Source organism: Cricetulus griseus, chromosome 6 (genome assembly GCF_003668045.3).
Source record: "Cricetulus griseus strain 17A/GY chromosome 6, alternate assembly CriGri-PICRH-1.0, whole genome shotgun sequence".
Classification (NCBI taxonomy): Eukaryota; Metazoa; Chordata; class Mammalia; order Rodentia; family Cricetidae; genus Cricetulus; species Cricetulus griseus.
In genome coordinates, this window is record NC_048599.1 from 72,921,249 (window position 1) to 72,946,247 (window position 24,999).

Consider the following 24,999-nt stretch of genomic DNA (forward strand, 5'->3'; position numbering starts at 1 on the left):
GGGGGCATCAGAAACCCTGGAGCTGGAGTTATAGACAGGAAGTTGTGAGCCTGTACAAGGGCACTGAGAATCGAACTCGGATCCTAAGCTAGTGCAGCAAGAGCTCTTCTTACCTGCTGAGTCATCTCTCCGGCCCCCCAAAAGAGGTAGGGAACTAGAGAAAGGGAGAGCAATGACGGCTCCTGCCTTTATTCCCAGCACACAGGAGACAGAGGCAGCCAGAAATTCTCAAGTTTCTGGTCTACAGAGCAAATTTAAGGCCAGCTAGGGTATATAGTGAGACCACGTCTTTCTTCAGAAGAAGAAAGGGAAAGAAAAAAAAAAAAAAAAACCAAATGGGCAGGCATTCATCAATTGTGTTAATGATCTCCTTCCTACACCATTCAACCTTTTGGACTTACACCAGCATTTGGCCTTTGATTTCCCTGCCTCAACTATCCAAGAAACCGAGGTGCTTCAAGCAACAACCCTCTCTTTCCTCCCCCTCCAGCCTGTTCTCCCGCTTCCCGCAGCATGCCCCATGCTCTCCAGACCCAGGGTTAATTTAGAATCAACACAGATTTCCTTGGCAGGAAGCCCCATGATCTTTGGTTGCTGCGGTCCTCTGACCTCTAGACATTGCTCTCCTGAGCCAGATAAGGCTTTGTTTGCTCTTTAGACGGATGGGATCTATGGGAAAAACTCGAAGCATTTATTATCGTGACACACTTGGAAGCATTTATGGTCCAAATACTAAACGCTGAACGTCAGTTCAGGTAATCCTCCTTAAAAGCCCAGCCAACCTGTTTCTCATAGTCTCAGGTGAGGGCGCTGAGACCTAGAGCAGTGAGGCTCGGGAGAGGGTTAGAGCCCCGAGAGACCCCTTTAGACTCAGCGGGTCTAGCCTCGGGCTAGTGCCGAGGAGCACTCCAAAGACCGCGCCCGAAGAAGTACTTTTTACCTGGGCACCGCGCACCTTGAGTGGCCGGAGGCGTTTTGGAACGCAGAGGCGGCAGCCTCGGAGCCTGCCGGGGAGACACGTGACCAACAGGGGCGGAGCCCCGCGAGCCCCGCCCCCCGCCGGGCCAGTTAACCCGAGGCCCGGGAGCGGGCGCGCAGTTTGCGGAGCGGCAGCGGCAGCTGCGTGGACGGCGTTGTGTAGCCCTCCGCGGTTATGGCCACGGTTCGGGAGAAGGCGGCGGCGCTGAACTTGTCGGCTCTGCACAGCCCCGCACAGAAGCCTCCGGGTGGGTCGGAGGGCCGCGGCAGCGTGGGGCGGGGCGGGCGCGGGCTGGGGGCGGGCGGCGTGCACCGCGCGGGCTGGGCGGCCGCGACGATCCGCTTTCTTCCCACGGGTGGGAAGAGAGCCACCGACCCCGCCGCAGCCAGATCCCGGCATTTTAGGAACTCTCCCGAACTTAGCTCTCAGTGGGGCCCCGGGTGAAGCTCCACAGCCTGGCTGTGACAAGCGCGGAATTTTGGATAGCTTCCTGCCCAGCGTCTAGGAGCACGAACTTTGACTGCACTGTAGGACCAGAGGTCGGTGACTCCCCAGGTTCGGAAGATGAAACATATGTTGTGTGGCTTTAACACTTTCTTTACAAGCAGTGTTTCAGTGAGTCCGTCTTATCCTTTTTCTTTCTTTGATAGTTACGTGACTTTGGGAGGGAGACATTTATGGAATCACTGAGGGCGGTTTTAAGATCTTTGAACTGAATCGGCTAATCCGTTCTAAAATTCCGACCCTATCGTCTCTCTGATAATGCAAATGGGGTGAGTCAGATGACTTGGGATACTTGGCTTTGTCTGGGTAAAGTGCCACTTTCCCCCTTTCTAGAGCTGGAGAAATTGGCTCTTTAACAAAGCTTTTCATTTGTAAAATGCCAGTTTGTGAAACAGTGATTCCTTCCTGTAGGTCAGATGAGTGTATCTCAGTAGCCCCACTATTGTGTTTGACTTACTAATTAATACTCCAAACACTCTCTAAAATATCAATGGTAATTTTGCTAGAGAACTACTTGTCATTTGTGCTTTCTCAGGACAGATTATAAAACGGCGCTTACACACTAGCTGTAGTGGTTGCTGCATGCCCTTAGTCCCAGCACTGGGGAGGCAGAGGCAGGCAGTTCTCTGAATTCCAAGTCAGCCTGGTCTACACAGCAAGTTCCAAGCCAGAGTTACAAGATGAGACTGTCTCAAAAACCAAGGCAAACATCAAACTGACCATATTCTGCTTTCGCCTAAAAGGCTTTATGTCATTCTGTCACTTGAAATGCTTCTTTAGGCTCTCTCTGGTAAATGAGATTTCCAAATTCACATACTTAAAACATGAAGGTCTTTTCTCACAGCTGATGTCAGTTCTGGGCTTTGTGAGCTTGTTTTTAGGTGGTGAGAGGGAGTAGTACTTTTAAAACCCTAGAAGACTCAGAGGGAAGAGTTGACCTGTTGGCCAGCACATTTTTTGCTAGAGGAAAAGACTGCTTACTGTTCTCATTGGTCTTACAGCTGGAATTCCTATCTGCTAATGTTTATTTACCCCTCTCCCACCCTGGGTTGCTTTGTCACAGTCCTTATGAGCAAGGTAATGGGAGCCTAGGGTTTTGGTTCCTTGCCATTCTCTTTCCGTGTGCTCTGGCAGGCAGCTTTGTACGTTCCCTTCCCAGGGATTAGTAACTCTTTCATACTTTTCAACGGGCTATAATCACAAGCAGGAACCTGATTTATGAGGAAGAAAAAGAGTTTTATGCTAATCTTCAGCCAGAATGTAAGACACCTGTCTTAGTACAGACCAACAAGAAAGCAGTATGTTATCTTGTTATCCCTTTATACTGTAACCTAAGTCTTCGAATTTGCCTGGTGTCACTTTTCCAGGGAGCTCGGAATACTTCCCATATGCTTTCTCATTAATCTCTGAATTAAAGTGGGGACCAATTCCTGCTCTTGTTGATGCTTCTCTTAGCACATGTTAGAATCAGCCTCTCTCTGACGTCAAATAGGACAACAAACTCTGAACTGTCAAAGGCAATATCCAGTAAAAGCATTGCAGTATCTGTTTCTGTAGTATAGGAAAGTTTCCTGCTTGGCCTGAGCTGCCCAGTTGTAATAGAAGCCTCTAACTTTAACTGTTTTCATGAAGTTTCAGTTATTGTCTACTAAACATTTCCCTGAGTAATTTGTAAAATATTATTTTTTATTTAGGGGAGAGTGCAAACACAGTAAAACATTTGTTTGCATGTATGTTCGTGTACCACATGTGTGACTGGTGCCTTGAAAGGTCAGAAGAGGGCATTGTATCCTCTAGTACAGGAGTTCCAGACAGCTGTGAGCTGCCATGAGAGTGCTGGGAATTGAACCAGGATCCTCTGGAAGAGCAGTCAGTGCTTTTAAACCCTGAGTCATCTCTCCAGCCCTGAGTGATTTTTTTACATCAATTTATTTCATATTTTTATATGTGTAAGGGTTTGCTGCATATATGTATGAACACATGTGTGCCTGGTACCCAAGGGGGACAGAAGATGCATAGGATCCTCTGGAACTGGAATTACAAATGATTTTAGCCACCATGTGGGTACCAGGAACTGAAACTGGGTCCTTTGCAAGAGCAGCAAGTGCTCTTAAGCACTGAGCATCTCTCTAGCCTGAATAATGTTTTTAGAACTGCTATCAAGGAGCTGGAGAGATGACTCAGCAGGTAAGGCTTTTCTTCCAGAGGACTTGGGTTTGACTCAGCACCCTCATAAAGGGTTACAACAGTCTGTAACTCTGGGTCCATGGGATCTGACCTCCTCTTCTGGCCTCTGCAGTCACCAGGCATGCATATGGTGCACAGACATACTTATACACATAAAACAATGAAATAAAGTAGAAAACATACTATGGAAAAATAATTTTTCTGTGCAGGTAATCAAACTCAGATCTTCATACATGCTAGACAAGTGTTCTTTTGCTGGACTGCATCCCCATATCTTTCATGGTTTTTTTGTTGTTGTTGAAAGAACTGTTTATGTGTGTAAGTGTGTCTGTGCTGCATGAAAGCTGATGACCACAGAGCCCAGAAGAGGGTGTAGGATCTTCCGGATCTGAGTTATAGATGGTTGTAAGCTGCCAGATGTGGGTATTGACAACTGGACTCAGGTCCTGAAAGAGCAGGTGTTCTGAGCCATCTCTCCAGTCTTCCAGCCTTTACTTTATTGATTTATGAAGACAGGATTTTCTGTTGTAGCAAATTTGCCTCTTCCTCAGTCTCCTGAGTGTGCTGAGATTACAGCTGTGTGCTACCATGTACGGTGAGTTGTGTTTCTTAGATAAAATTCTCTTAAATCCTCATTGTTTTAATGGTGATGCATGACTTTAATCTTAGCACTAGGGAGGCAGTGGCAGATGGAGCTCTGTGAATTCAAGGCTGGCCAGGGCTACATAATAAGAAACCGGTCTCAAAAAAAAAAAAAAAAAAAAAAAAAAAAAAAAAAAGTTAAATCCTCTGCTGTGTTTCCCATGTTTTTTCATCCTTTGAATGGTCTTTGAATTTCTTTTGGAACTTGACATCACTGTCCACGTGGAGTATCTTCCATGAGTATGATCCTTCTGAGCAAATACATAAATATGGACTGATGATTGTTAACCAAAGAGGTCCTAATTTACCCAGATTTCTTTAGTTGTGTTCTTTGTCCATTTTTTCTTCAATGATCTTATACAGGATATTATAATTATATCTCATTAAGTTGTCATGTCTCCTTGGGCTCCTCTAGACACTGATAGTTTCTTCCCTAGTTCTAACTGGACATCTGCTTATTGTTGTACACAGCTACATTAACATATATGTTTGCAACAGAAGAGTTAGATAGTTTGCCTGAGGTTGTATTTTAGTAAAGGGTGGACCCAAGCATGAAACAGGTCACTGGGCCTCTCAAGTCCATGCTGTTTTCATCTGTATCTTTTTAGTAGTTAGCAATCATCAACAACTAACACATGTTCATTAACCAGTGTTAAAGCAATATGGAGACAGCCCCCAAAAGGCTAAGTAATTTAACCTCTGTAACCATAAGGAAACTTGAAAAGTATACATTTAGTTCTATTTCTTAAAGTTTTATGAGGAAAAAAAATGAGTCATTTCAATGATTGTTTAAAAGTTCAGTCCAAAGCTTGAAAATGAAAATGTAATTGCATGTTTATAAGTAGTACATTTTAGAAGGGCATGGTGACACACCTTTAATCCCATCACTCGGGAGGCCAAGGCAGGTAATCTCTGTGAGATCAAGGCCAGCCTGGTCTACATGGTAAGCTCCAGGCCTGCCAGAGCTGCATAGTGAGACCATTCCAAGAGCAAATAAAACAGAGAGCATATTTTCAGGAGTTCTGTGTGGCATGTTACCCTTCTGTCACAATCTGAGTATAGAATGTGTGAGTGGATCTACTTGTAGGAGTTTGCATGATCAGAGTTGCTTTTCCCTTAACTAGGCTTTCACAGCAAGGGCAAACTGCTGTTTTCATGGTTGATCCTGAGCGTCCTTTGAAATGTTTGAGTAAATGGACTGTCCCACTATAATTTATGAGTTGGCTTTAAAGAAATTATTAGCTAATAATTTTATTAATTACTATGTATTATCAAAAATGGTGATAATCACTATTTTAACTAAATGACTAACGGTCAGAATTATCTTGAAAATGTAACTTATTGTTAATAAACTTTTGGGGCTAGACAAGAGTTCACATATCCGTGAAAGACCAGTTTTTCCAAAGAGATATTATTGTTTTCCAGCAAATGAAAAAATTGTTTACTTACCTAGATTTAATCTAGCATTTAGGGCTATAGCCTGGGTGTGGTAGCTCATGCCTGCACTTCACTCTAGAGGTAGAGGCAGGAAGATCAGGAATTCAAGCTAGCCTCAGCTACACAGAAAGTTTGAGGCCAACCTGGGCTTCATAAGTCAGTGTCTCAACAAAAACAAAAACAAAGGAGACAATAATGTTAGAGACCTAGTTTAAACAATTTCTGATCCTCTTACTGGGTCACTTTCTGAGTTTTGTATCCAGCAAGCTTCAGTGTGTCCCCATGTTTTAGTTCTTTCCTATGGACCTGTCATCTGTTTGATATTCAGTGTTTGTATCTAAATGAAGTGTAACCTTTTCTTTTTTTTTTTTAAGTCAGGGTTTCTCTATGTAGCTTTGGAACTCACTCTGTAGACCACGTGGGCCTCAAACTCACGAAGATCAGCCTGCCTTTGCCTCCCAGGTGCTGGGATTAAAGGCATGAGCCACCATAGCCTGGCAGAAGAGCAACTTCTGTCTTTAAATTCTTATAGTTAGCAGTGTAGACCTGAAACCAAGCTTAAATGCCATCGACTGTTGAAGGAAGGAAGTTAGTTGAGGAAGGAACTTACCTACAGAGGTTAAGTCTCTTGACCAGAGCTACTGAGGCTTACTTTTAGATTCTTGGATTTCTTTGGGTATGATGTTTTTAAATTTTTAATTAATTTTTATTTCATATGTATGGGTGTTTTACCTGCATGTAAGTGTGCATCGTGTGTGTGTCTGTGTGTGTGTGTCTGTGTGTGTGTGTCTGTGTGTGTGTGTCTGTGTGTGTGTGTGTTGTGTGTGTGTGTGTGTGTCTGTGTGTGTGTGTGTGTGTCTGTGTGTCTGTGTGTCTGTGTGTCTGTGTCTGTGTGTGTGGGTGTGTGTAAGTCCAAAAAGGGTGTCAGGTCCCTTGGAACTGGATTTACAGATGGTTATGAGCTGTCATGTAGTTGTTGCAACTCAAACCCAGGTCCTCTGGAAGAGCAGTCAGAGCTCTTAACCACTGAGAGCCTTCTCTCCAGCCCCAGTCATGATGTTTTAGAACACAACTGACCACATGTTAGAAATATTTAACACACATAATTTTATCTATTTGTTTTATTTTTATTTTTTCATTTTTTGAGACAGGGTCTCATGTAGCTCTGACTCTCCTGGAGCTCAGAGATTGGCCTGCCTCTGCCTCTGCCTTTCAAGGACTAGGATTAAAGGTATTCATAGTGCCTGGCTTCAAGATACAGAAGTTTCCTGTCTTTAAAAAACCAAAAAGAAGAAAAACTCCGGAGGTAGAGGCAGGTGGATCTCTATGAGTTCGAGGCCAGCCTGGTCTACAAAGCAAGTTCCAAGACATCCAGGGCTGTTACACAGAGAAATCCTGTCTCAACACACCAAGAAAAAAATGTAGAATTTTTGTGAGTTGTTCAACTCATATGCTAGTGAGGCTTGAGTCGAGGACAGACTGAAGCTTCCCTTTTGACTGTTCGACTTATAAAACAATCACTGTATACTGAATTCTGTCTAGAAATGACAGCAGGTCAGTTTTATTCTGCTAACATTCATTTCAGGTCTGGATGGGTGTTAAGCACTTTCCTGCCCAGCATTGGGGGATCTGTAGTCAACTGGTGAAGTCACCACTTAAGAAAACTGGTTATCCTGGTATGAGTTTTATTTGGCACATTGGCTTGTGAAGTCCAAGGAACATTATACATTGCTGTATCTGTATAAACTTGAGCTCTGGGTCTGTGGGTGGCAATGCTTGAGGGGAAATATCCCGGAATGCAGTGTTTGGGAATTAATGGTCAGTGAGAACAGGCGGCCCTGGAAGGGCTGACTTTTATCATGCATGGAGGACTCTGGAAACATTATGTGGTACACAGGTCTTGCCTGCCTTGCTCCAACCTGTTCTTTAATCTTTCCTACAGTCTTATTCAACCTGTAAAACTTCCTGATTTCCCACATTTTAGTAGCAGGCTAATATGGGGAAACTTACTTCTCAATTTCTAATTCCCTGTGTAAGCATTAGCTTTTTCCATGCTGTTTGGGCTGTATACCATCTCTGTTAGCATCCTTCAGTTGTCTTACTGATTTAAAATAGTGACTTTAACTTACTTTTTAGGATTTATGTACTAACCTACTTTGTGGCTCAAGTGTTTTAACTTTTTTTTTTTTTTTTTTTTTTGGTTTTTTGAGACAGGGTTTCTCTGTGGCTTTGGAAGCTGTCCTGGAACTAGCTCTTGTAGACCAGGCTGGTCTCGAACTCACAGAGATCCACCTGCCTCTGCCTCCTAAGTAACTTTTGTATTTTTAATGCTATCACTTGCCCAGTGAGTGTGAGAACAGTGTATACCAATTGCTTGGGGCACAAAGATCACTTGAACCCAGGAGTACTGGACCAGCTTGGGCAATATATTGAGACTTTGTCTTTAAAAATAAAAGAAAAATACTGACCTTAAACAGTCTGATCTCTCCAAGTTTGCTTAACTTACTTTCCTGTCTTACTCCTGTGTATGTATAGTGTATATTATAGAATCTACAATACTCTATTTTAGGAGTACTGGCAACCAAGTATTTGTAAATACTTTAGGAAAGGTTTCCTTAATGTTAAAACTGTTGAATTTGTTTCTTCTAATCTCTTGTTTCTCTCATTGTTTTACTTAACCAGAATTTCCCAGGAAAGATGAATTCTAATCCTGTATCTGGTAACTGACTTCTCTTGAGACATTCTCAGGTAGCTTGGGTTGTCCTCTCTACATATCCAAGATGACATTGATTTTTTTGATCCTCTTGCCTTCACCAGTGTATGGGCTGACAGGCTGTTGTGTGACACTATGCATTTATTTGTTAGGGTCACTTGCAGGAGTGTGGGTGGAGGGTCATTTAAAGAAGCTTGAATGGAAGCAACTGTAACACTGGAAGTCCACCCCAGCTCACAAGAACTGGACACTGCACACTTGACCCAGCTTATAGGGTCTTTGCCTCCTCACAAGTCCTTAGTGCTTTTATAACCTTGGGGAGGAAGAACCTGTTTGAGGGACTTCCAGTTTGAGGGACTTCCTAAGGCTTTTGCGTTGTTACCTCCTCAGTCCTTTTTGTTTTTGTTTTTCGAGACAGGGTTTCTCTGTGTAGCCCTGGCTGTCCTACCTAGGACTAGCTCTGAATACCAGAGCTGGCCTGGAACTCAAGAGATTTCGCCTGTAATCAGAGTGCTAGAATTGTAGGCGTGTGCCACCATCACCCAGCCACCTCCTCAGTCTTAAAGAGTTTCCCTTTGTGTTTCAGCCCCTTTGACAAACCTCCAAAAACATTTACATTATGATTCATAACAGTAGCAAAATTACAGTTATGAAGTAGCAATGAAAGTAATTTTGTGGTTGGGGTCACCTCAACATGAGGAACTGTATTAAAGGGTCGAAGCATTAGGAAGGTTGAGAACCATGCTCTAGAACTTAGAGTTTGGAGATAGATCTGCACCACCAAATTCATGGATATCAAGCCTAGAGTTGTACACACTAGGCAAGCACTCTGCCAACTGAACTATAGTCCCATAGCCTAATAACTAACTCATGATAAGTAATAAGGATTAGGAAAAGCTGGTATTTAATTACGTGTGTAATCCAGGACTAGCTTTTAATACACTGAACCTCGGTTTTCTGAAAATAGGATGATTAATAACTTTCTCAGAATCGTGTGTCTGGGTTAAATTAGAGAAGACAGTTTGTCATATTGTGTATACTCAAGTATTCGCTATTATTGATAATGATGCAGTAAATATTTGAAGCCCCTCTGCAACCTCAGAACTTGAGAGGCAGAGGCAGGAGGAGCATCGGTTCAAGGCCAAGCTGCTGCATAGAGCCAGGCCAGCCTGGCCTACATTAAGACTGGTGGTGGTGGCAGCACACTCCTTTAATCAAAGTCAACCTAGTCTACAGATCGAGTTCCAGGCCAGCCAGGGCTACACAGAGAAACCTTGTCTTGAAAAACAAAACACACACACACACACTCTCTTAAATTTTCTTTTGAAAGATTACAGAGCCAACATTAAGTTAATTTAAACTTCATTTCGATCTCTGTTATTTTAGAGTTTAGTTCTAGTTTACTGTTTCTCCATTATTTGATTCTTGAAACTGCTTACCTAATATTTGTAAGGCAACAGTTACTTCTCTTGTTTTTCCACTACATTAAGAGTTACCTTACTTTTTGGATTTTTGGGGGGTGGGGGTTGTTGTTTTCTGAGATAGGGTTTCAATCTGTATCCATGGATGGCCTAGAATACTTTGTGTAGACTAGGCTGGCTTCCATCTCACAGAGATCCACCTGCCTCTGCCTCCAGTGCTGGCATTAAAGGCATACATCATGCCCAACAATCTTTTTTTTTTTTTTTCAGACAGGGTTTCTCTGTAGCTTTGGAGCCTGTCCTGGCACTTGTTTTGTAGCCCAGGCTGGCCTCAAACTCACAGAGATCTGCCTGCCTCTGCCCCCCAAATGCTGGGATTGAAGGCGTGTGCCACCACTGTGAGGCTAAAATACAATTTTTAAAATTGAAAGAAAATCTCACTGATTATTTTAAACTAACAGTAATGGGTAGGTAATAAATACTCATCTTTTGGTATTGAAAACCTACAGATAAGCAGAGGAATTTATATGTGTGCTATTTTCACAGTAAAAATGGCAGTTACAAAATTATGCTATGAAGTAATGGTGTAGTGACTCAGTGTATTTCTTACACAGTGTGTAGTCTCAAATGATGAACTTCAAATTCATGGCCCTAGCATGTATTTGATAGCAAAGTGAATGCTGAGCATGTACTATAGTACCCAATTCAACCCCCTGAGCAAGAGGAAAACATCTCCATTGCATTAAAATGAGTTTTAAGGTAGGTGACATGGCTCAGCCAATAAAAGTGCTTGCCACCAAGCCTGATGGCCTGAGTTCCAGCCCAAAAAACCACATGTTGGAAAGAGAACCAAGTGAGTTTTACAAGTTATCTTCCTACCTCCATACACACGCCTTGGTATGCACATGCCCACACACAAAATGTAAAAATGTAAAAAAAAAAAAAAAAAAAAAAAAAAAAAAAACAACTTTAACAGAGTTCTAATGTTCTCTTCTCTCTCTCTCTCTCTCTCTCTCTCTCTCTCTCTCTCTCTCTCTCTCTCTTGGTTTTTCGAGACAGGGTTTCTCTGTGTAGCTTTGGAGCCCATCCTGGCACTTGCTCTGGAGACCAGGCTGGCCTCGAATGCACAGAGATCCACCTGCCTCTGCCTCCCAAGTGCTGGGATTAAAGGCGTGCGCCACCAACACCCGACCAGAGTTGTAATGTTCTTAGGAGCTTGTCTTCTGTTAAATTGTAGGAAGAGAGATGACTCAATTGTAGGAGCACTTGCTGCTGCATAACCATGAGGACTGGACTATGGACAGTGGGCACACAGCAAACTGGGCATCCTGTGACTGCCTCTGCGTGTGACCCTGTACACACACACACACACACACACACACACACACACACACACACACACACACACACACACACACACACTTACACTTACTTTAAGTTCCCTTCCTCTTCCTCTCCAGGCAGTGGTTCCTGTAACGGCCAGTCTCCTCATTCCTTACTTTTAAACTCTGAAAGGAAGTAGGAGTAACTCTCCTGTTTCTGCCAAGAGCATCCTGAGCATGAAGGAAGCAGTATGTTTAACAGAAACGGAGACTACCGAATGCGGGCTGCTGAATTTTCCGAGGCTCTGGAAGAGTGCAGCTCATTAGCTCACACACTGACTCTGTGAAGAAGGTGGAGGGAGAGGGAGAGAACACAGCACTGAGCCTATGATTAACTAAGCAGCTAGGTTCAGTTCCATCGGCTTTTCAAAGCCCAGGCTTGTTTTCTTTCCTTTTCTTCTGTGTATTTTTGCCAAATCATGTTTTAACTAAGGAAAAATATCATGGGAAATTTTCTTAAAGTTTAATTTACTGTGTGTGTGTGCGCGCGCGCGTGTGCGCACATGTAGGTCAAAGGACAATCTGTGGTACTTGGTTCTGTCTTTCTACCATGTGGGTTTGGGGACTCCATACCCAGACTTGGAGGAAGAACCTTACCTGCTGAGTCATCTTGCTGCTTGGAAAATTTTTTCTTTTACATCAAAATTTTCTTTAAATTTTGTGCTTTTGTGCATGTCCATGAAGCAGACTCACGGAGGTCAGAGGACAACTCCCAGGAATCGGTCTTCTCACTCCACCGTGTTGGTTCCAGGGATTAAACTCGGGTCATTAGGTTTGGCAGCAATTGTCTTTATCCACTGAGCCATCTCAACAGCCTGACAGAAAAACTTCAGAGCTTATTTTCTCCTTTTTGTGTTGGGCAGAAATCTTGCTTTGTTTGTGTTCATCCCTATACCCCTCACACACACCTCATGTAAAGTTTCCCCTCGCTTCCCAGTTCCTCCCTGCTCACCCTTATCTTTTGCAGTAGTTAATAAACTGTATTGTTACTTTACCCTGCTTGCTAAGCATTTAAGTGAGAAGCCTGCAAAACAGGAAGCTTTAGAAATGCTAGTTTGTTCCTGCAGCCTGAGAGAGAGAGAGAGAGAGAGAGAGAGAGAGAGAGAGTGACATGGGTCAATTCCAGAATGATTTCAGTATGCTTAAAGTGGCATGTAACCCATGAATACATTTTGGATTTCAAATTTGAGATGCTGTCTGCCTCCTAGGTTTGCTGCTCAAGACTGAATAACTGGATAATCTTGCATGTAGCTGGTGGTAGATGCTCTGCCTACTGCTTGATCTCACTTCCTCCTGCACCTCCCTCCACATGGCACTCTGGCCTTATTGGCCCATCCTAGCAGAGTGCATGCTCCCAGGCCTTTGAATTTTCTGTTCTCTGTTCTTTCCCCTGGTGTCCGTACAGCTCACTTCCTGGTTTTACTCAAGTCCCTATTAGCAGTAACTATTAGGAAAGTGACCCTTAGTTTTTCAGTCTTTGGTCTTTGTGAATTTGTGTCCCTAGAGCTGGGGACTGAACCCAGGATCTTTCACATGCTAGGTAAACATTCTACCACTGAGCTAAATCCCCAGCCCTAGAAAATGACATCCCATTTAAAATAGCATTCTCAGCTAGTTGGTGGTGGCTGCACCTTTAATCCTAGAACTTGGGAGGTAGAGGCAGGTGGATCTCTGAGTTCAAGGTCAGCCTGGTCTACAGAGTGAGTTCCAGAACGGCCAGCACTATAGTGAGGCAAAACAAAGATACCATTCTCAGGGGATAGAGATGGCTCAGTGGTTAAGAGCACTGGCTGCTTTTCCAGAGGACTCAGATTCAATTCCTACTACCGACATGCAGCTCCCAATTACCTGTAACTTCAGTTCCAGAAAACCAACACCCTCTCCTTGCCTCCTCAGGCACTAGGCAGTCCATGGTGAACATACATACACACAGGCAGAACACTCATACATATAAATGAAGTAGTGTTCTGAGGCCATCAAGATAGCCCAGCATGTAGAGGCACTGCTGCCAAGCCAGATGGCCCGAGTTTGATCTCCAGGACCCACATAGTGGAAGGAGAGAACATGTTTCTACAAGTTGTCCTCAGACCTCCACATGAGTGCCGTGGCACACGTACCCACATACAACTCCGTAGACACACAGAGACATATAATAAATAAATGTAATGAAATAGCTTTCTGTTGTTCAGCTGTTGCTGCTTCTCCACCCCCACCAATGTGTGTCTGTCTCTCTTTCTTGACCAATTCTTACTATGTAGCCCAGGTTGGTCCCAAACTTTTGATCCTTCTGCCTCAGCCTCCTGAGTGCTGGTGTCACAGGTGAGCCACCATACCCAGCAACTGTTTTCTTTTCAGCACTGATTGAACACATAGGTAATGTCTGGATCTGCCCATAGTGTCTTTAAATATGAGAACAGACTTTGCTTTGTTACTACTTTGTCTACCATCTGGTGAGCATTCAATATATAGCAGGCACTAAATTTTGAAATAAATTACCACTGATAACAATATTTCAATAACCTTCCCTTCTAATTTCCCCCTTACCACTTTTGGAAATTGCTACCTTCTCCCTAGGAATTGCTTGTAACACAATAAATAAAAGACCCAGAGACTAATATTGGAGTTCAAGCTTCAAGCTGAAGATCAGAAAAGCAAAGCAACCAGCCACTAGCTCCTACTCCTCAGCTCAGACCAAAGGGTGATCCTCAAACTGCTCCTAACTTCACTGCTCCTCACATTCACTCAGACTGCTATGCTTTCCTCAGTGTGACTAGAGACTAACTCAGGCTGAATGCCTCTTCCTTTTATACCTCTCAAATACTGGGATTAAAGATGTGAGCTCTGATCCATTCTCCTGTAGCTCAGGGTAGTCTTAACTCAGAGATCCATCTACCTTTTAATCCTGAGTCCTGGGATTAAAAGTATGAACCACCTCTGCCTATGGCTGCTGGGATTAAAGGTATGCATCACCACTGTGCGATCTCTATAGCTTGAGGCTGGCTTTGCTTTCTGAATCCTCAGGCAAGCTTAATAAATCATAACTAATATATCACCACAATTGCTTAGACCTCATTATAAATGAACCAAGTGCTAATGCACAGTTTCTCTGATTTTTCTCCTTTTAGGTTTCAGTGTGGCCCAAAAGCCATTTGGGGCCACATATGTGTGGAGCAGCATTATAAATACTCTTCAAACCCAAGTGGAAGTGAAGAAACGGAGACACCACTTAAAACGGCATAATGACTGCTTCATTGGCTCAGAAGCTGTGGACGTCATTTACTCTCACTTAACGCAGAATAAATTCTTCGGTGATGTCGATATTCCTCGGGCCAAAGTAGTGAGAGTGTGTCAAGCACTTATGGACTACAAAGTATTTGAAGCAGTTCCAACCAGAGTCTTTGGAAAAGACAAAAAGCCTCCATTTGAAGACAGCAGTTGCAGCCTTTATAGATTCACAACAATACCTGGTCAGAACAGTCAATCAGGCAATGAGAACAAAGTGGACTCGCCTTCCAGGTGAGCCCTGGGGTTAGGTTATCATGGGCATATTAGCAGACCTTTTTTCTACTTTTTGAGAAGATCGTAAGTGATAATTTTGACTAAAATCTAAATCCTAGTAAATTTAATAAAATATAGCAAAGTGTTGATGTATCAGGCATATCTTAGACTTCATTTGTTCATACTTGTATTTGCAGGAACAAACAAACTGTTTTTCTGCCTCAAGTTATAGTAACTGTGTTAAAAAAAAAAAAAAAACAAATGGAAATTCATATACAAAGTGGGATGAGAAGAGAGAGAAAGGAAGGACAGGCAGAGAGACACCAGTTCCTAGGGCATCATTAGGATCTAGAAAGTGGTAGACATGGAATGTGAATGGTGAATGAGAGCTTCATGTGACATACTAAAGGATTTGTGTGATTTTGGTTTGAGGTTTTTTGTTTGTTTTTAATTTTTGAGACAAGGTCTCCCTAAATGTGACAGGCATTCATGAATTCCTAAGCTCAAGCCATTCACCTACAGGTGTGTGCCACTGATCTGGAATGGTAAGGAACTTGGGACTTGGTCATATAGGTGTTGGGAAGGCCACAGAAGATGTTCAACGGGATGAGGCTATGTTTAAGAAAGGTCATTTGGGGCCAGAAATGGTGCTGGGTAGTTGGTGAGAACTAGGTAAGCAGTGTTGAAGGGTAGGGCCGATGAGGCTAACCACACATGGGGGAGGAAAAGCGGGGACCAGAGAGACAACGTGGGACCAGTGAACAAAATGAGCATAGGTGAGGAGTACATAATGAGTTTATGAAGTAAAGAGCCTGCCTTGCCGGACATTGGTGGCGCACACCTTTAATCCCAGCACTCGGGAGGCAGAGGCAGGCGGATCTCTGTTAGTTCGAGGCCAGCCTGGTCTCCAGAGGGAGTGCCAGGATAGGCTCCAAAGCTACACAGAGAAACCCTGTCTCAAAAAACAAAACAAACAAACAAAAAAAGAGCCTGCCTTTTCCTTCATTGTTGGAGCTAAACTGTAGAGGAGACAGTAATTTGATGCTCTGGTTCAATGCTGGTTCAACCAGCATCTGGTTTGATGCTGTGACCTTTGGGTCAGGGTCTTAGGGTATTGACTTTCAAGTATTTTTAAGTCTCTCCATAAAATTTACCTCTCTAGAAACAAGCAAAGGAAATAAGAGGGTAAAGTAGAACTTGGTCCATACTCTCCAGTAATTTGCAACTATGGGGATTTCAGAAAGAACATTTTGTACATGAATATTGTACAGTACTGTTACAGTCTTCAACACTATTTGGTAACAAAGCATATTAATATTTCTGTGACAAACAGGAATATTCATACCACTAGGTAACAAAGACTGACAATTTCAGGATCTTTGTTTTTCTTTGGTGTTCATTTTGAGACAGGGTCTCACTGTGGAGCCCCAGCTGACCCATAACTTTCTGTAGATAGCAAGCCAGGCTCACACTAAACTCAAAATTCTCTCACCTTTGCCTCTGGAGGGCTAGAATTAAAAGTTTTATACCATCAGCTCTGGCTCATTTTTTTATTATGTTTTAAAATCGGTGCTAAAATTGTGGTCACTGAGTTATATCTAAATAAAGGTCATAGGAGATTCTATTTAAAGTGTTTGTATTTTAGAGCAGGGTGTTAGTGGTACCTGCCTGTAATCATTGGATGTGGAGGCCATAGGATCGGGAGTGTAGGGCCAGCTCCAGCTACATAATGAGTTTGAGACCATTTGGACTCTAAGAGACCCTGACCCTCAAAAACAAGTAGAGAGAGACTGTCTGGGTTGAGTCAGAGACTCTTCAGAAGATTTGCATTTGTTCTGGTTTCAAAACATGAGCTCTCTAGACACCTGCACCTCTCTAATCATTTTTTTGTGATATACTAATCTTATTTTAGGTACTCCGATACATTATTTCAGTCACCTGAGATCAAGTCGGACAGTTTGGAGGACCTGTGGGAAAATCTGAGTTTAAAGCCTGCCAACTCCCCACATATAAATATCTCTACCAGACTGTCTCCTCAAGGTAAACTAATGATGCAAAGTAAGAAATAGAGGACTCAGGAGATTCAGTCATTGACAGAATTTCCTCCCAACCTTTATTTGAATTTTAATATTCAAGCAAAGAAAGAGTACGCTGTGTTAAAGCTGTTTATGTTAAGCTTCAACAGAAGTCTATTATCTTGAACAACACATCAGTGTTACAACTCTTGAACATGACTTTTGTCCATCAGCTGGCAGAGGTTCAAATCTGAAATGTTTTGCATGCAGATTCTTACCCAATATATTCTCTCAAATGTTTCTTTTCCTACGATTTTATTAGGTTACATGAAAAATTAAAAATCATACTTAAAGTATTAACAGAATTCTTATGTTTTCCCTTGTGGCCATGGAATGCATGCAGCCTGACGATTTTGATTCCCACTCCCCCTCCTCCATCCTGGCTGTGTGGAAAGCCTGAGTGGAGTACTCTGCAGCCAGTAGATTCAAATGAGTTTTGAGATTCAATGAACCATTCTTTTCTTCTAAAGTCCTTATTAACATGTTATATGGCTTGATCTCTTATCTCTGACATATTGCTTTATATAGTACAAAAAATGACAAGAATTCCTGTTGTCCGGAGCCTGTTCTCCTACACTTTAAACAAATCTTGGATTGTATTGTTATAAGAAAGCACTCCATGAGTAAGCGTGGCCCAGGACCCCCTTTCTGCCACAGATTTAATAGTTAGAACTGCCTAGACACTGCAGTGAGCATGGAATGCCTGTTAATTGTTGCTTCCCTCTTTGTTTTCCTGTGTAGTTATTAATGAAGTATGGCAAGAAGAGACGATTGGCCGTCTACTACAACTTGTCGACCTTCCATTTCTTGACTCCTTACTCAAACAGCAAGAGGTTGTACCTAAAGTCCCTCGGTCTAAGAAACAGCCTGACATGGTCAACACCAGTAACTATCTGGACCGAGGGATTCTCAGGGCCTATGGTGACTCTCAGTATGTGTAAATCATATCATAATCTCAGTATGTTTGTGGGTAGAGAGCTTGCCCAGTGTGCACAAAGCTCTGGGTTCAAGCCTCAAAGTGATTAAAATTAGGTGTGGTGGCACACACCTGTTGTACTAGCACTTGGGCAGTAGAGGCAGAAGAATCAGCACTTTAAGGTTACCTTCAGCTACACAGCTGGTTTGAGGCCAGTTTGTGCTACACAAAGATTTATAATCCCAACACTTGAGAGACAGGTAGGAATCTGTCAGTCTGAGGCCAGTCAAGGCCTCATACATACTGAGACTATGTCTCAAAGTGTGTGTGTGTGTGTGTGTGTGTGTGTGTGTGTGTGTGTGTGTGTGTGTGTGTGTGTAAATCTTAAGATCTGAAGTCTTGCCGGGTGGTGGTGGTGCACGCCTTTAGTCCCAGCACTTGGGAGGTAGAGGCAGGCGGATCTTTTTGAGTTCCAGACCAGCCTGGCCTACAGAGCTAGTTCCAGGACAGGCTCCAAAGCCACAGAGAAACCCGGTCTCGAAAAACCAAAAAAACAAACAAAAACAACAACAAAAAAGATTTGAAGTTTTATAGTGCTGAGAGCAGACTATTTTAGCTTAAGAGTTCCATGTTCCTCATAACTTGAAATATTATTCTAAGTAAAATTATGAAAGGTTAAAACAGCTTCTGTGTTTTCAGTTGATTTAATGTTTAATTATTTTGCCTCAGTAGGTAGTGTTCTAGTCCATTTACAGAGATGGAAGTGTTTAAGGAGTACAGCTTACTTCTTTAGTTCTTTCTAGCTTTGCATGTCAACATACCATTAATATGAATAGTTGAATGCTGACAGATAGTATTAAAGAGCCAGGTGTGGTGGCCCACACCTTTAATCCCAGCACACTGGAGGCAGAGAGATCTCTGTGTTCCAGACCAGCCTGGTCCACATAGTGAGTTCCATGACAGCCAGGGCTACTAAGTGACCCTGTCTCAAAAAAAAAACCAAGAAACAAAACAAAATTTTTATTTTTTTTTAAATAAAAATTTAAGGCTTAAAGCCTTATCTGAAAGTGTTGATCTTAACATAGTAGCTGTTAAGTTCTGCATGGATAATATGAATATGAAGTTCATTCTACATGTTTAAATTTCTATAACCTAAAGCAATGTGCAAATACATATATCTACATAATATATTTATAAATTTATACAATATTATATATAATTTTGTTTTGTTTTTCAAGATAGGGCTTCTTTGTGTAGCCTTGGCTGTCTAGATATACTAGCTTGTTGACCAGGCTGGCCTCGAACTCATAGAGATCCACTTGTCTCTGCCTCCCAAGTGCTGGGCTTAAAGGTATGTACAACCACCTCTTGGTGGAAATATTTTTATAATTACCTAAATATTCAGAATTTGTGCTAGAAATGACCTTAAAGATATCTAGTTTCATCTTCTTAGAAACCCTAGCTGTCTCAAGTCTATGGCAGTAGAGGACATATAACAAATTTATTGAAACATAGCATTTTTGGTCTGGGGATGTAGTTCAGTTGGTAGAGTGTTTGCCTCCTGTATGTGAAGCCCTGGGTTTAATCTCCAACACCTCATAATACATAGCAAATGCCTGTAATCCAAGCACTCAGGAGGATCAAAAATTCAGTTATCTCTTCACTTACATAATGAGTTGAAGGTCAGCTGGCTACAATAGACCCTAATCTCAAAAAGAAGATCAGTTTACCCACTGATTTAATTCTTTTGAAATGTTACCTTTATTGTATTGTGCCCTAGCTAAAGCTATAGATAACACATCACGGCTCTGAAGTTAGCAACATTGTATGATAGAAATTACAGTTTTAAGAATCAGCCTGCAACCAGATGTGGGTAGTGTCACACATCTGTAGATCCAGCACTAGGGAGAATCAGGTTTGGGTATTGTCAGACTTTGTTTTGTGACTGCCGGCTTCCCAGTAATGACATGGATACTTTACTGATTATGAAAGCTTGACCTTTTACTTTAGGTTGTACTCAACTAGCTCTTGCAACTTAATTAACCTGTTTCTATTAATCTACATTCCACCTTGTGGCTTTTTACCTCTCCTCCATTCTGCATGTCTGACTCCCTCTGTGTCTTTCTGGTGTCTCCTACAACACCAGATTCTATCTCCAAGTTCCTCTCTCTGCCTGGAAGCCCCACCTATTTTCTCCTGCCTAGCTGTTGATCATTCGGCTCTGTATTAAACTAATTAGGTGCCTTAGGCAGGCAAGGTAAAATATAGGCACAACTTCATGCAATGTAAACAAATCCTACAACAACTGGGAGTCCCAGGTCAAGTTTTGTTTTTGATGACCTTCACATCCTTATTGTAGTAGATACTTTTACACACAAGAAAAATGCAATTTAGCTGATTTCTTTGACCTATCAAACAGAGTTTAGATATGTAATAAGTGATGTTACTGTATTTAAGTGTGGAAAATTTTATCCTGGTAGTGAGCATTAAATAACTTGTGAATTAGATACTATGTGTCTATTTGTTCTCTTTGCATTTTAAAGTAACCCTCCTCTCCCTTCCTCTAGAGAAGATGAATGGGTCTCTGCAGCCATTGACTGCTTGGAGTATCTTCCAGACCACATGGTTGTGGACATAAGCAGAAATTTTCCTGAGCAACCAGACAGAACAGACTTAGTGAAGGAACTTCTGTTCGATGCTATTGGCAAATATTATAGTACTAGAGAGCCTCTGTTAAACCACCTGTGTGATGTTCATAATGGAATAGCAGAACTCCTTGGTAAGTGAGCTCTTACTACACAGATACCAGAGTTCATCTTTTGGGGCAGGGGAAGAAGTCAGTTGTCCTCAAAGTGAACCAAAATAGCACTCTGTAAAGTTGGAGGGGATCTGGACTAGTCTGTAGAGAATATGTTTATTTAAACGCATCTAGGGTTCTCTTTGAGACCTGAGCAACTCTACAGATAGGTAGGTGTGTTGCTGCTGCAAGGCACAGCTGTCATTTGCTGCAAGCTTAGGCAGGAGTGGCACTTGTCTGCTTTACAAGAGTTACCAGCGTGACCCTCCTGCCCCTTCAAAAGGGCAGCACTCTGCTCTCTTGCTCTAGGTGGATTTCAAAAACGAATTCAGAGAACCCCTTTTATTTTTCTCAGGTGTAGTTATCAGCATTATATCAGTATACTTTCAAAGTGTGTTAATGGGAAAGAGTGGGAATTCACAAAGCCATGAGTTAATTTAACACCCTAAGACAATATATGACAAGGGCCTACAGTATCAGTTGGTGATTTGAGAGCAGGCTGTCTTTAGGTGTTGCACTTATTTGTGAGTGTGCATGCACGTGTATGCATGCTGTAGCATGTGGCGCTCAGGGGACAAGGAGCTGGAGTTGCTTCTCTCCTGTTTTCATTTCCACTTTGTTTTGGTTTTGCTTTTGGAAATAACTTTGAGGAAATGTACTACTTAGCATAAAGTGTAACAAGTTTTGTTCATTTTAATATAGTTTTATTTGATCAATTTAAGCATTTCTTTTCTTTTGGCTAAAGTAAATGGGAAGACAGAAATAGCATTAGAAGCTACTCAGCTGTTTCTGAAGCTTCTGGATTCCCAAAATAGAGAAGAATTTAGAAGACTGCTTTACTTCATGGCTGTTGCTGCACATCCTTCAGAATTTAAATTACAGGAAGAAGTAAGTTTGTTTTTAAATGTTAACTGTATTCCGTGTCTTCAGCATTCAGTAGGCTGTGGTGGATGGCAGCTATTCATATTTGACATCCCCTTAGACTACTAACCTTTGGGGCATGTTTTATTCGTACAGAGTGACAATCGGATGGTTGTGAAGAGGGTATTCTCAAAAGCTGTTGTCAACAATAAAAACTTATCCAAAGGCAAAACTGATCTTCTTGTACTCTTCTTAATGGATCACCAAAAAGACGTTTTCAAGGTAAGACTCCAATAGTAATTCATCATGCTTATTTGTGGCAGATTTAAATGCACTTGAATAATGTCCTGTGTTGTGTCCCTTTTTCCTAAGATTCCTGCAACTCTACATAAAATTGTTAGTGTTAAGCTTCTGGCCATACAAAAAGGAAGAGATCCTAATAAAGACACAGGTAATTTAAGAATATTATCTTCATGGTCTTTTATTATTTTTTAGGTCTTTATAGCCCAGGCAGGCCATGGCTTTGTAGCCAAAGATGACCCTGAAGTCCTGGTCCTCCTGCCTCCACTTTTTCAAGTGCTGGGATCACAGGTGTTTGAGGCCACTCCCAGTTTAATGTCTCATCATCTTCTAAAGACAAGTCCATAGTGCTGGTTTGAAAATACTTTGCTGTTAGTTTAAACTAAATAATTTGAATCATTCTTCTCAATTTTTTAGGCTTAGCAGAGTTTTTTTTTTTTCCTAGTCTGTTTTAATGAAAGTCACCTATTTGCTTACTTAATCTCTCTCTCTCTCTCTCTCTCTCTCTCTCTCTCTCTCTCTCTCTCTCTGGGTGGGGATGGTCAGAGGCAAGTGCCTTTCCCATGAGCCATCCCATAGGCTAGGTTAAAACATCTTGATTGCTGGGCAGTGGTGGCACACACCTTTAATCCCAGAACTCAGGAGGCAGAAGCAGGCGGATCTCTGAGTTCGAGACCAGCCTGGTCTACAAGAGCTAGTTCCAGGACTGGCTCCAAAGCTACACAGGGAAACCCTGTCTTGAAAAACAAAACAAAACAAAACAAAAAAAAGGCTGGAGAGATGGCTCAGAGGTTAAGAGCACTGGCTGTTCTTCCAGAGGTCTTGAGTTCAATTCCCAGCAACCACATGATGACTCACAACCATCAGTAATGACAGCTGGTGCTCTCTTCTGGCCTGCAGGAATACATGCAGACAGAATACTGTATACATAATAATTTTTTTAAAAAATCCTCACCTTGGTCAGGGTTATTCTTATGTTCTTTAATGCATTTTATAGAATGTCAAAGCAAAAAAAAAATAAATAAAAATAAAAAAGGAAACTACTCATGATTTTTTTAGTTAAATGTGGAGAATAGAGTCATTAACTGGAACTTCTTGCTTTTAAACCTTAAGGCTATATTTATTGCCAGAGAATTGATGAAAGTGACTATTCTGGCAGCAAACAGAAGAAAACCAAAGAGGAATTGTTGAACTTACTAAAGACTATTGATGAGGACTCAAAACTCTCTGCCAAAGAGAAGAAGAAATTGCTAGGCCAATTCCATAAGTGTCATCCAGACATCTTCACTGAGTATTTTGGAAACTGAGTTTCTAATGTCTGTGTGTATGTGCACTGTGTATTTTAAGGGCAAGTTATGTAGCCTAAAGATATTTTTAAGCTTGGATGTCCAAATATGAAGTTATACTTAATAAAATTTTATACCCATGTGTCAAAAAATATTACTCAGATGACATGTTGATGTTAAGGACTAGGTAAGTCCTTAAGGTTAGTTGATTTATAATTATGTTAATTTATATAGGAAATCATAGGGACTCAGAGGATATGAATGACAATATATTTATGTAAGCAAGTATTGGGGCTGGAGAGATGGCTCAGCAGTTAAAAGCACTTGTTCTTGCAGAAGACCTGGGTCTAGGTCCCAGCACCTACATGATGGCTCACAACCATATGTAACTCCAGTCTCAGGGGATCCAATGCCCTCTTCTGACCTCTGTGGGAAAAGTACACACATGGTACATCTACATACTCATTCATATAAAATAAATACATCTTAATAAAAGAACTTAACAGGAAGTCTATGTATTAGTAGGGATATGTTTTTGGTTTTTTGTTAGTTTTGTTTTCATTTTTTTTTTGAGACAGGATATGGTGGCAGAAAATGGCCCCCAAAAGGAGTGACACTATTAGGAGGTGTGACTTTATTGGACTAGTTATGGCCTTGATGAAGTGTATCACTTTGGAGGCAGACTTTGAGGTCTCATATATGCTCAAGTTTAACTCAGTGTGATACTCGGTCTACTTCCTGTTGCCTGCAAGTTGGAGGACTCTCAGCTTCTTCTCCAGCACCATGTCTGCCTGCACACCACCATGTCCCACCATGATGATAATGGCCCGAATCTCTGAACTATAAGCAAGCCACTTACAAAAGCCACAAGTTTTCTTTTGTAAGAGTTGCCATGGCTCAGTGGGTAAAGACACTTGTCACCAAGCCCAATGAACTGAGTTCAATCCTTGGGACCCATGTGGTAGAGAAGAACTTCCCTAAGCTTCCCTCTGACCACATACGTGTTGTGGCACAGGTGCCCACACATATAATACACATACCCAACAAAATGCATACAAAATCAATGTAATAGGAAATTTCTTAAGTGGTAGGGAAAACTTGAATGCCCCAATCTGCTGGCATACTGTGAGTGATCTCTTATTTTCTGATGTAACATCAGCTAGTCTTCAAACAGAAGGCTGAGAACTATAATATATATATATATATACATATATATATGTATATATATATATATATGTATATGTATATATATGATACTAGTTATCTTAGGAAAGCCAGATTTTTGGCACATTTAAGAAAAAGAGGCAGCTTTAAAAGTGGTGAAAGAAAAGAGATCATGATTTAAGTATGAGAGGAAATTTGCAGAACAAGGCTACAAAAACTGGTGAGATCCACATAGTTGGCAGAGCAGCTGCACACTATCTGATTTGTAATCTTTGTTTTGCACATAATTACAGGATGATTCTTTGGCTACCAGAACAAACACCTTCAGGAAAAGACAGGAACATTCAGTTTCTGACTGCTAGCAGTGTTCGTGCTTTGTTTAAAAATAGGGTATCTCTGTGTATCTTGGGAAATCACTAGACCAGGCTGGCCTTGAATTCAGAGATCCATCTGCTTCTGCCTCCCAAGTGCTGGGAGCTGAAGGCTTTTACCACCATGCCTGGCTTGTTTTTTGTTGTTTTTTTTTATTATTTTTTATTTTTATTTTGTGTATTGGTGTTTTGCCTGCATGTATGTTCGTGCATAATGTGTTTGTGTGTGACCAACCAAGGTTGGAAGAGGAACTCAGATCCCCTGGAACTGGATTTACATCCAGAAGAGCAGCCATTAACTGCTGGTCCATAGCTCCAGCACCTGTTAGAATCATCAGTCAAACACAATATTCATTTTATGGAAAACATTCAAATAAAATGACAGTTTGGCTGGGCATTGGTGGCACACGCCTTTAATCGCAACACTCGGGAGGCAGAGGCAGGCAGATCTCTCTGCGTTCCAGAC

At 41.8% G+C, this 24,999-nt stretch overlaps 1 protein-coding gene across 2 annotated transcripts; it reads left to right on the forward strand.

Annotated features, from left to right (window-relative positions):
* The first annotated feature begins 1,069 nt into the window (after window positions 1-1,069).
* Depdc7 (DEP domain containing 7) lies at window positions 1,070-23,152 on the forward strand. 2 transcript variants are annotated; one of them, XM_027422333.2, is made up of 9 exons: window positions 1,070-1,226; window positions 14,391-14,781; window positions 16,676-16,803; window positions 17,580-17,769; window positions 20,322-20,533; window positions 21,297-21,439; window positions 21,569-21,694; window positions 21,785-21,863; window positions 22,826-23,152. In XM_027422333.2, the coding sequence occupies exons 1-9, from the start codon at window positions 1,154-1,156 to the stop codon at window positions 23,017-23,019; spliced, it is 1,536 nt and encodes a 511-aa protein (XP_027278134.1). In that variant the 5' UTR covers window positions 1,070-1,153; the 3' UTR covers window positions 23,020-23,152. The 2 variants fall into 2 exon arrangements, with proteins under 2 accessions (XP_027278134.1, XP_035302600.1); XM_035446709.1 differs by lacking the exon at window positions 1,070-1,226 and adding an exon at window positions 1,390-1,518.
* The last annotated feature ends 1,847 nt before the right edge of the window (window positions 23,153-24,999 follow it).